The sequence below is a fragment of the Paralichthys olivaceus genome, chromosome 3, assembly GCF_024713975.1.
Source record: "Paralichthys olivaceus isolate ysfri-2021 chromosome 3, ASM2471397v2, whole genome shotgun sequence".
NCBI lineage: Eukaryota > Metazoa > Chordata > Actinopteri > Pleuronectiformes > Paralichthyidae > Paralichthys > Paralichthys olivaceus.
The window spans coordinates 22,478,568-22,490,486 of record NC_091095.1 but is presented as its reverse complement, the minus strand read 5'-3'; the positions used below and the strand labels follow the sequence as shown (position 1 = coordinate 22,490,486).

The 11,919-nt window shown below is 43.1% G+C and overlaps 1 protein-coding gene across 2 annotated transcripts; it reads right to left on the bottom strand.

Annotated features, from left to right (window-relative positions):
* Positions 1 to 204: 204 nt before the first annotated feature.
* On the bottom strand, positions 205 to 11,309 carry lmo4b (LIM domain only 4b). Of its 2 annotated transcripts, XM_020080397.2 has the most exons (5): positions 10,854 to 11,309; positions 9,005 to 9,245; positions 4,497 to 4,593; positions 3,400 to 3,555; positions 205 to 1,140 (listed from the first exon to the last, which is right to left on the bottom strand). In XM_020080397.2, the coding sequence occupies exons 2-5, from the start codon at positions 9,238 to 9,240 to the stop codon at positions 1,132 to 1,134; spliced, it is 498 nt and encodes a 165-aa protein (XP_019935956.1). In that variant the 5' UTR covers positions 9,241 to 9,245; positions 10,854 to 11,309; the 3' UTR covers positions 205 to 1,131. The 2 variants fall into 2 exon arrangements, with proteins under 2 accessions (XP_019935956.1, XP_019935957.1); XM_020080398.2 differs by lacking the exon at positions 205 to 1,140 and having other exon boundaries at positions 3,394 to 3,555; positions 10,854 to 11,282.
* Between the last annotated feature and the right edge of the window lie 610 nt (positions 11,310 to 11,919).

Genomic DNA, 11,919 nt, shown 5'->3' with positions numbered 1-11,919 from the left:
GCTAATGGAATCTTGTAGTAATTATGTAATTCAGACATAAAGACGCTGTGGAAATGGTTCACTGGTAAAAACAAGGGACCAGACAACAATGTGACACTCATTTGCAAAAGAGATGCAGTGTATGAAGTCTAATCTCATCTCATATTAGCCAAATTTCAGCACAATCTTGAGCACTGGTTCTGAAGCATTACAATGAACAGAGGCTTTTAAATCTTACATATTTTTATTAATTAAATACACCATACTGGAGCAAATGTCTCGGAAAATATCACAAATAAATTTCTCTTTCATTCAGCATTTATATGTTGGTGATGATCTCTACATTACTGACTATGAGCAAATTTCTTCAGTTTGCCACAGGTTCAGGTTTGGAGGGGAGGGGGGAACTGGAGCTGAGTGTGCAGAGGTTGAATGTACTGTAGCCACGCCTGGACAACGACATTTACATGCATACTGTACATACATGGTAGTTATACAAATACACTTAAAGTGTTCATGATTTGTTTTCCACAAAAAGCCACAGATTTTTTTTTTTAAACCCCATCTTTTCTATACATATACCACCAAAGAAAACAAAAAACATTCCCCTTTGACAACACTTAAAATATATAAAGTGAAAACACCATGTTGTTGGGAAATGAAGATAGAAAAGGAAGAGAGGAAAAATGAAAAGGTCCCGGTTTTCCCCACAATGTCTACAAATATGCAGAGTTGAAAAGCCTGCATCTCTTAAACCTCATTAGTCTTTTTCTCCTTCCCTCACTTCAGTCACAACATCCTCCTGTGTGTTATTTAATTTTCTCTTCCCGAAGAGTCCCCTTAGAGTCTGATTCGTCTCCGGTCTTTTTTATTCCAAGGTCACGGAGTCCTCAGCATCCTGATTCAGGTGCGGTTAAGTGCAAGTATCCACCCATATTTGGGGAAAAGCCAAGTTTGAAGGCAGAGCGTTGGGGTGTGGGGTTGCAGAAATAAAAGTCAGGTTACTTGTAAGATGGGTGAGGATTCCTTTTAGGGCAAAGGGCCTGGGAGCACAGCTAAAAGGCTGGGGTGTTGCTGATCCACGCTGTCTTGGGTGACAATGAGTAAGGGCTAAAATGAAGGCACACATCCTGCTTCCTGCACAGCTCCGGCTTAACACACCTGAATAGGGAGGGATAAAAAATAAAACAATTAAAATTTCTGGCCTGTCATTAAGGAGCGTCAGTTCACAAAATGACATCGATGTTCACTGTGATAAATCAACTTTACACCAGCTTCACAGTTTAATTTATTGATCAGCCAGGCTTCGGAAACCATCTGGTGTCCTATTTACTTTGCCTTAACTTAAAAGTGCATTCATGAAGCGACTCTCTATAATTAGAATCACGCTCTAACATAACTGCAGGAGGTGATCCTGCGAAACAGAAAAATGCTGGGGAGTAAAGACAATTATCTGTCTGGGCTCCACCAGCATCCAACTTTTTCATCTTTCTTGCTTTTTTCTTTTTTTTCTTCATGATTTTAAGGGCCGATTTACTTTTCCCTTCATCCCTCAAATCACTAGGAGGGCTTCGGTCTATTAGTAATTGCAAGCTCCTACTTGGGGGCTAATTAAAGTGACTGACGCTGGGAGGGTCTCACTCCCCTGGGTCAAAGCAGCTCTGTATGAGAGAGGTAATTTGTCTGTTCTGAACAAAGAGATTAGGAAGAAGCTGGGAAGAAAGCTTAATAAATGAGCATCAAATATCCTATGCCATGAACGCAGGCCACACCAATTATGTCACAGCAAAATTGCACATAATCAAAACAATGGGCACTAGATACCCTGTGTTTCTATGACTGCTTCATTTTTCTCCTCTGCTAAACCAGGCCCCACACTCATTTCATTCAGGAGGTACTGTATATTGATTCTGGGAGCCGTTATTCTACTGTAAGTCTGTGTTATTTCAAGCCGTCCAACTTCTATTCTCTTGCACGAGAGACGACACTGTTTGTGTGACTAAGTGCATCAGCAGCGCGGTAATTTTCCTTATTTCACTCACAGAGATAACAAAAGCATCCTGAGACTGTTCCCACTGAGTAATGTGTCTCTGTTTATTTAATAATTCTCTCTCTGCTATAATTAAAGCACCAGGGCCAATATTCAGATTGCATTTTAGCATCAATAATTCAGTAGTTTTCACTACAATTGATGTTAGCACATAAATAAACAATGAGGCCTCATATTTACTATGCCAGCCATGCTACAGAGACATTGGGGTGGGGTGGGGGGGAGTAAGGACTTAAACAGACATTTAAAATTAAGCTAGATAATGCAACAGCTTTCAATTTGAATGTGAGTAGCTCTAAGAGCTCTAAGAGCTGATTTGTAAAAGTGACAAGCCCTTAAAAGGCCCGTGACATGGAGGAAGGGAGGGTGGGATGCAGGGGGGTGGGGGCTTAATGGAGTTCTACCTCTCTTCTACTCACAAAACCACTCAAGGTGAAATGCATGCTCCCAACAACATAATTCCTCTTTCAGTCAGACTCTGACACACTCTGAACACCTCCCATATCTCTCTGTGTGCTGTGTGTGCAGACAAGGTATCAATAAAGCTCCTTGTTGTGAGGCAAAAATGATTATATCTTCTGCGGGCAGAATGAAGCTATCCTGAAGAATGAAGTTATCCTTCGTATATGATTAGGCCTTCTGTTTTGCTTTCACTGGAGGCATCAAGATCAAATCAGGGGAAGCCATGGTGACAGCTTTCATGATATACTGGCTGCTGCAGCTTGCGGTCTGTGTTCAACCTCAGGTCCTGGATACATATTTTTGGCCTTGGGAGTAATAACTTAGCCCAGGTGATCCCAGTCTTGTTGATGGAGTAGTCAAATGCAGTTTTAAACACTCGCTATTAATGGCAACGTGTCATTTTTCAGCACAATTGGAAGTCTGGCTCGGGACAGAAGATAAATTTAAGATGAGTCAAAATATGTATCTGCTCACAACAAACTGAGTGTGAGGACAGCGCTACAAAAAAAATCATTTTCACATGTTTTGTGCTGACGGTTAATACAGATTTTCTGAGTGCATGTCCTCCAACAAGAATGATGGAAAAATCCATTGGCTGTCTAAAAATAAAATTCATCTCTGCTCTGTAAGATTTAATATCTGCTGCATGCCTTGCAGTGGAGTTGAATCGACGACATCAATATAAACAGGGTGAAAAATGTTGGCTTGAATATTACAGATGTTTTTCTTTTCCTGCAAATGACTCCAAGTGACTGATGACAAGCTTTTACTGACTTGTTCTTTACTTTGAATTCACCAGAATTCTGCCCTACAAACAACTAAGAACTGCGGAACACCCCCCCACTGCCGTCATGTTTCACCTGTGCAGAGAGAACAAGGGTACGAGGAAGGAAGGTGGGGAGTCATACCTTCTGGTCGGGCAGTAGCGGGTTCGTCTGCAGTGAACTCAAATGGCCGTTGATGAGTGCTGTGGGTCTGTCGTGTTCACAGAACAGGCTGCCATTGATGTAGTGAAACCGGTCCCCAGGGACGAGCCGGTTCCGGCAGGTGGAACATGCGAAACACTGCGGGAGAGGGGGGGCAGTAGGAAAAGCAATGACAACCAGGCCTGAGGACCACAAGGCACAGCTCAATGTAATAATGTAATAACACTTCAGAGTAAATGTTTGTGAAGGGATATACACAGACATGTTCACATTTTTGTGCAGATGCTTGGGTTGGTTAAATTTATCAAATAAAGATACAATTACTTAACAGCCATTTGTGGCTTTTCCTGATAGATCAATGAAAGTTTGTCCTACAAACTGTAAAGAATTAATGGAAAAAAGCCTCAAATAATTTACTGAAGTACAAAGTGATGTAATAAAATGTTGTTTTTTTTGTCAAACCAACAATTCAGGACCATGCAATATTTGATTTATGGTAACATAAACTGTGTTTCCACTAAGGTTTTTTTCAGGGGGAGGAAGTGAACCCTTGCACGTGTGTAGTCAACAGGCAGTCAGAGTGAATATCAGATAATACAATTTTAGTTAGTGAAGTCTACCCCTTTCGCCTTGAGATACCCTTGCTCACCTACGCTGATGATTTCACTTCCTGTATCTGACGTTTTACATTAGAGGCACTCTGCTGAGTTTCATCATTGTGACTTTACTGCATTACAGACAGAGAATGTCGCACCTTGTCAAGTCCTATGAGACAAATTGTGATTGACTTGGTCTGTAAAAGTTACTAGATGAATTTTAAAAATCCACTGTTGTTTTATTGTGCTACTTAAATATTATGTAATTCTTTAATTTCCAAAACAACTTGGCAGTTCTGTTTAATAAAACTTTATTCATCAATAGAAGCGTCATTGTGTACACCAAAATCAACCCATATCCGGGTAATAGTTTTATAATTAAGTGTTTTTACTACAAATCAAATGCTGTAAGTTGAACAGTGTGTAATGTTGATATTTTTACTTTCTTTGGTACAACGCCGTTGATAGAGGACTGCAGTTTACCTTGAGATGGTACACGTTGCCCTGTGCCCTCATCACCAGTTCACTGGCTGGAATGGACTGGCCACAAGCGCTGCAAGCTCCGCTGTTTCCAAATAATCTGAGAGAAAGGGAAGAAAGACGAAAAAGAGCCAATGTTACGATGGAACCACTGTATGCATCTGCATAGATTTAGCCTTGTGTAATGGACTGTGGCATCCCCACTTTTGTCTGCCGAGTATGTGACTGAATGAAAACTATATTTAGTGCCACGTTCACTATCTCCCAGCTCCATTTCTAAAGTGAAGGGAAAAACACACACAAGAGAAGAGAGAGAGAGAGAGAAAATCATCACAGTATCAACTGAAAAATGAATCCTGCAGTACTCTGCTCTCCACAAGCATCTAGCACTGAAACTGCATATTACTTTGGGTGCACATTTTTTGCGACCTAATAATAACCTGGAACATAAGCAATCAGGACCTAAGAGGATTTGATTGTACATCCAGGTGGAGACATAGTGCTTTTGCCATTAGGACTCCTGTGAACGCTCCGTCAGTGCCGTGTTTCCATTAGAAACCCGTAGCTACTCGGGTTGATATATAATGTGCATGGGTTAACCTTTTCAATCATGGTGTCAACACTTTAGATTTGCTTCTGCTCATCTCTTTCGTCCCTAACCTTCTCTCTCTCTCCCTCTCTCTCTCTCTCCCTCTTGATAATGAAATGCTTGCTCCAGCTTCCCTTCTATCTTCCTTCTGAGTCCACAATTTAGATTACTTCATCTCGGTGAGCAGCAAACTGAATGAAATTTCGATTTGAGCAGAAAGTAATTTACTGGGATCTGGACCCATTTGTCATCATATCTCACCGGGTGTTTGCTCTATCACTGCACTTTTCCTAAGCAATCAAATAAGACCACGGCATCTGACATGCTCCGGAGAGAAGGGGAGAGAGGGAGAGAGGGATGGAAAAAGAAAGGGATAGGGGGGGATTGGTTAACACTGATGTGTGCGCATCAGATAAAGTTGTTTGGCAAAAAAAAAATTAACAGGAAAAAGAAAGAACAAGAGGAAGGTGTTTTGAGATATTTTAAAGGGAATAAATGCTTCCACCATCCCCACCATAACCTGCGTAGTTGTTAGATATATTGACAAACAAACAAGCCAGAGCTCTTTGCAAAGGGACACAGAAATGGTTTTCAATAAGACAGCCTCGGCAGAAGCAAATTTTGTCTTGGCATCATTTGGAAGGGCTCCATCAAAACTCAATTTCAGAAACTAATTAACTGGAGACTGTCGTCACAACACTGCCAATTCTCTGCTTTCACTGGGACAAACATGATAGTGGAAATGAACATATAGGCCCTGCTTTAAGACTGTCGTGCAATATGTGTGGAGAAGCAAGGCCTCTCCTGCGAGGACATTTCTGCATATCAAAGTGGCCTCATTCGAAACTCAAACGTCGTCAAATTGAAAACATGTTCTTCGTGTTCACGTTCAATTTATTCCTTGAGAAGTTTCCTCTGCGTGAATGCTTTTTGAGGGATGTCGGATTAAAGACTGTAGGATTTTTTCACTACAGCCCTTTTTTGTTTAACCACAGTGTCGAAGCTATACCAGGTTGATTATTTTTTACCAGGGGATAGGCTCTTGATAGTTTTTGATTTAAGGAGCCAAAGCCTTTAGGTGCTCAATTAAGCAGCTATATCGGTTTGAACTTGGGCTCTAATGGCCTCTTCTGCCAGTGAACTACAGCACAGAGGTGAAGTAGACACCCCAGGTCAGTATAATTAAGGCCAAGGGACTCTTTAATTGCAATGACACATCTGGTTTCTGCTTTTTCTCCCCCTAAAAAACAGAGCTTCTTACCATCTTTCTGGGGGAAGGATTTATCTTGATTTATCTGTTGTCTTCCCCTTGTGGATGTGACTTCGCTACAACCAACGCATTTGATTAAATTAAATAACAAAACACAAAAACACATTTAGAGCTGTCTGTTGTCTATATAGGCAATGACTATTGGATTTCATTTCAGCACTGACTGCCAGGTGAAATATAGCATGGCTTGCTGCTAGGCTGTCTGGTAAATGCAGACCTCATTCACCAGGGCCTTTGAGTAGGGTAAAATTACCCCACAACAATGATTTCTGCAACACAGTCCATTAAAAATGCCTCTCTACATCAGCAGCCAAAGCACCTTAAAAGCACTAGGCCATATTGATACTGAAGCGGAGCTTTGCATAATGGCAAGAGCTGCATTAGAGAAAAGGGTGGAGGGGCCGTGGACAGGGTGGGGAGGGGTGGGGAGATTGCAAGGATGAGGGAGGGTGCGCATGGATCTGTGTTGTGCATGTGCTTTTTGGGGGGGTGGCGGGCGGCGGTGGTGGTGGTGGTTGTGGTGGCGGCAGCAGTGGTGGGGGATCAGCCAAATTACACTTGGTTAATTCAGAGTAACAGATCTGGCCCCAAGTGAATTGAAGGCCTTGAATTAATTCTGTTATGACAAATCAAGATAAACGTTTCCCCTAAATTGCATGCGATTTAATTAATTTCTGAGATCCCAGCTTTTTCCTGGCCTAATAGTTCACATTCTCTTGTGCTGTCATAGTGCTTGAGTGGGCAGACTTCAAAGTGATATTAAATAACCAACTATTAGATTTACCTCACACGTTCTATTGGAAAAGTGCCATTTAATTACCTTGGCTTATTCAATTAAGGGGACAGCATTCTCCCTGAATCCAGCAGAGTAAATTAATTCTCCCTCTACTAGCAGCCCACAGAAATAATATCACCTACAGCTTAGACCATCCTTAGACATGATCCCCACAGCAAAACACAACTTTGGCTTTAAGTTTGACCTGAAAGCTTTTGGTGGCAGAGCTGCATGAAAAACAAAGCTGGTGTTTGTCCTGCGATGTTTGTGAATACTCCTACTTGATTGATGGGAGATGGGTATCATCCCGGGCCAGGCATACATCCCATTATAGCCCTGATGTGATGCATTCTGACTTGCGCTAAATCAGAGCAGCATTTTCATATCAGATGTATGAATGGAAGTTTGGGCTTATAGCAGAAAACGTATGACATACGAGCAGTTTAGCAAGTCTATTACAAAAATGAGTCTGCCCCTTTAAGATCAAGGGGAAAAAAACTGCAGCAAATGGCCTTCACAATAATCCTTCTTCTCTCTCCGTCTTTCTCTCTTGCTCTCTCTCAAAAGCCAATTTGGTTAATTAAATGTTTTGTTTGCAGTGTGGCTCTCATTCATTTCGGACACGTCATTGGGAGCGGATACAAGCCAGGGACCAGATCTCATTAGATAAAACCCATCAGGACTAAAGGAAATGGAGGGGGACTATAATTAAAGCATTTAATTGTGTAGACTCACTGTCAGATGTTTCTTCCCCCGCTCCTATCTTTATCTCTGCAGAGATCTCATGGTTCCATAATATGCGTTTTAGCTCTTCCACCAAGCATGCTCTCATTACAAGTGGAAAGGTGTATCCACATTTTCCCCTCTTCTAATTTTAATTATGTTACAGTCCCATTATGAATGAAGTACCCCATTGACTTCCTCATCCTTTTTATGAGGTGGGTGTGAGAGCGCGCAGGCACACTTTAGATTTTGAATTATCCGTGCACATTTAATAGCAGTGTCGCATGTTGACTGTAGCACAGGTACATCTTTTAGATTACTGACGTAAGAGAAATGAAGTGTGCCCAAAGTCAGTTACAATAATTTACATGTATTTCAACGTATACAAGCAAAAACCTGAAAACATAAAGGTGAACTGAAGTGTGAAAGAATAATATTTGTAATTAAAAAAATGGAAAATCGATACATTTCTTTCCCCCGGGGTGTAAACTGGGCCTTGTCCTGTTATCCTGCATTACTGCAACAAGGGTGTCAGCACTAACCTCCGGTTGAGTGTGCAGCACCTACTACAATATTTAAAAAGCTTCTCTTTGCTAATTAAATGGTGCTTTTCAGTTAGGTTAGAAAGACTGAAAAAGAAAACCAACCTCGTGCGCAATTCTGTAAGCAAACAAATCCTACACGACTTATTTTCTGTCCTTCAGTTGACCATGAACAGCAAACAGCACAGACATGCAGATGGCCTCCAGAACAAGGCTTTTACTTTGTGCTCTGTCAACATGCTCGCGTGTTTGACCACTCTCAGGGTAGACTTTTGCCATTGTACTTTAATTGGCACTGATGATGTTAGAGCACTGAGACACATGTTCCCAGAAATACATCCAACCTTGCAGATTATTGCATGACAAGAAATTTTCATTTTAAATTTAGCCCTTTTTGTTTTGACATGGTTTAATATTATTACTTAATCTATTCCAGGACTTTTTAAAGTAAACACATCTGGTTTCTGAGAAATGAAACTTTTTAAAAATTCATGCAAAATGCGACACAAGTTATCCCACTTATGAACGGCAATTTCTTCAGATAATCTTCAGTAATAACATTCAATGACATATAATTTGCTGTTTGCATGCATTCCGAGTTCTCAGTCTCACCTGATGTAGTCATTTCTACAGAGGATCATGCCACTTTTTGTATAGCACGACGTGCCGATTTCACCCAGCTGGGCCTGGCAGCAGGAGCACTTGAGGCATCGGCTGTGCCAGTAGCTGTCCATGGTGTAAAGGAGGAAGCGGTCTGCGATTTTCCCCCCACATCCTGCACACCTCTTCCAGGATAGAGAACCCGTGCCCACCGGCGGTGGCTGGCTGCTGCCTCCGGGATTCACCATTGTCCCTATAAACACAAACAGAGGAGATGATGAAGATAGTCCCAGCGATGGTGCATGTCACACCTAGAAGTCTGCAATTCAGACTTTTACTTGCTAAGTATTGTTTGGTACACGGTGGGGTTAGGACCTGAGATGGGTCACAGGTCATGTTGGATCCCCATATTAAAGATAAATATAAATAATGTGAACCACACTCCACAAGTGAATTGATCAATTATCAAATCTAAAATGTCAGCCCCTTGAACACCTTCTTGTGTCAGTGTGGTCTTTGAGCAGCTGCAGCCTGCAAATCATCCCAAAGCTAAATAGCTGATCTCATTAGGGGAACAGTTCCGAGTTCTGTTCAGCTACAAGTAATTTAGCAAACTAATCTGCCCTTGATCTCCGTCTCATCCCTGTGCTGTTGTCTTCACTGGATCTCTCATTACGAATGTCTGTAAAATGATAATACCAGGGGCCAGAAGAACAATTGTGCTGCGCGGGCTCTTGTTGAGTGGTCCGGGGAAATTCTAAACAGCACAATACTTTTCCGCACAACTCTAATGCACTTTGAATAGCTGGGGAGGTGATTGCTGTTGCAAAACACAAATGGAATGGGCTGAAACAGACACTTTGACATGTTGAGTTTACCAACACTTGATGCTCGCCAGGCCTTTTGACCTGAACAGCGAATATGCCTGTGCCTCGTGACTGTAAAACCAATATTTAACAGCACCTTTAACAGGGACTCACACTGCAGCCGTGATACACCGCAGACCTGCTGTAATGATGTTAAGTGGTCTAATCTGATGAAATGCAAGGCGTTTGTTTCACCTGCAAAATTAATGTGGGCTCTTTTCGAATGTAATCCTCTCCAATTTGGTGAGGCAGACTACATGCCTGGATAAAGCCAAATCTTTGTGAAAGGCAGGTAGGCTAATTAGAGTTGTGGGGGGAGAGGGGTGGTGGAGGGAGGGAGGGTTGGGGAGGGGGGTTGTACACACACACACACACACACACACAGAAAAGCATTCAGTAAGCCCATTAGCGACGGTGGCTCTTAGGGGACAAACCATAGTGCTGATTAAATCTGAATCAAGAAGGCGACCTGAAAGTGACTCCCTGGATAAACAAGATCGTCAAGTTTCATTCAGGAGGAGTTTTTTTGTTTTTTTGTTTTTCAGGGAAGGAGGGAACATGAGGGTGAGGAGAGGGGAGACATGAGAGGAGAGAGAGACGAGAGGGAGGGGGAGGCTTTTAACTTAAATGGGCTAACTCAAGTAATTACACGGGCAGGCAATTTGGGCGCAAGTCATGGAAATAGGAGAGAGGAGGGAGAGGGGAGAAAAAAAAAACATTATCAGGCTGCCATGTGCCAGAAGCTCCAGTGCGAGGAGGACTGCTGCTTCTTCACGGGAAAGGAGAGGAAACGTAGCATCACGTTAGAGAACAGGGGATAAAAAGAAGAAGAGGAAGAAGAGGGTTACACGGGCTATAAATATGAGCGCTAGCGTTCTTAGCATAAAGACACCAGTAGAACCGGGGAGGCTCGTTTCCAGAGAGAAGCGGCTATAATTAGAACCGAATAAAACACAGTTGTACGGGAGTCGCGGCTCTGACACAAACAAACCCACCTCGCTGGAGTCTTCTCAGTGGAATGGCTGCAAAGTTGACCACTCGATCGGTGTCTCACGGGGAATAACAGGTAACAGCGGGAAAAGTGCAGGTAACAGCGGACACACTAGCGCGCGCGGTCGGCCTCCAGCTCCGCGCTCGCGTGTTCACTGGCAACACGCGCAGTAAAATGGAGTTATCAGATAGTATTTCCACTGGAGGAGGGTTTTTTTTTTTTACTGCTTCACTGCTCTGGTCTTGAACAAAAGAAGTCCACCGCGGGACGTGGAGACGCCACGACGTCCTTAGCAAACACCGGGAAGTGTCGTGAAGAAGAGGAAATGAGGCTGTGGCTGACTGACTGACTCCGCTCCGCTGTGCTCCGCGTCCCGTTAGTCTCGCCGCCCGCTCCCGCTGCTCTCTCCCCGCATGTGTCGCTGACAGGAACGAACCTCCAGCTGGAGAAAGAAGAAAGGAACACCCCCTTTAGGCGCGTGACGACGGCGCCGCCGCGGCCAATCAGCGCGCAGCCCATTTAGCAGGGAATATCGAGCGCAGCCAATCAGAGCGCGGCGAGGTGGGCCCGGACGCGCCGGAGGATGGATGGAGACGGAGGTGAAGAGACGGAACGGAGAGGTGAAGGAGAAGACAAAAAGAAAAACACAGAGAATAAGCTGATTTATGATCAACTTTTCTTTCACTCTTTAAAACTTCCTGTGATTAATGCTTGATTTATTATCTCCTCCAGTCTTTACTGCTCATAAAAAGGGGAGTTGTTGGCTGTGATTGCTGATTATCCTCGTGGTGTAAAGTGACGGATCGCTCCTTATTCCTGCTCTCAATGGTCTCCTGTGAAACATTTATTAAATACAAGCTGCGTGGCAACATCCGCGTGGCCACATTCACCTCACGTCTGAGTTTAATTAGTTGACATTCAGTAACCACTTAGTTTACCGAGGATGACTCCAACCTCAGGGAAATATCAAAGCCTAATAGCTGCGTAGTGGCGCCATCGTCTGTCACTGGGAGTAATCGCAGCGTGCCCCTTCCTGTCGTCTCCAACCTCATTAAGCCTCAGGTCATTGG

Excerpts from the sequence above, each read along its gene's own strand:
- lmo4b (XM_020080397.2), bottom strand. The coding sequence starts at position 9,240 with ATGGTGAATCCCGGAGGCAGCAGCCAGCCACCGCCGGTGGGCACGGGT. Across the intron at positions 4,594-9,004 it reads TGTAGAAATGACTACATCAG|ATTATTTGGAAACAGCGGAG; the intron begins GTGAGACTGAGA and ends CCTTTCTCTCAG. Across the intron at positions 3,556-4,496 it reads GCAACGTGTACCATCTCAAG|TGTTTCGCATGTTCCACCTG; the intron begins GTAAACTGCAGT and ends CCTCTCCCGCAG.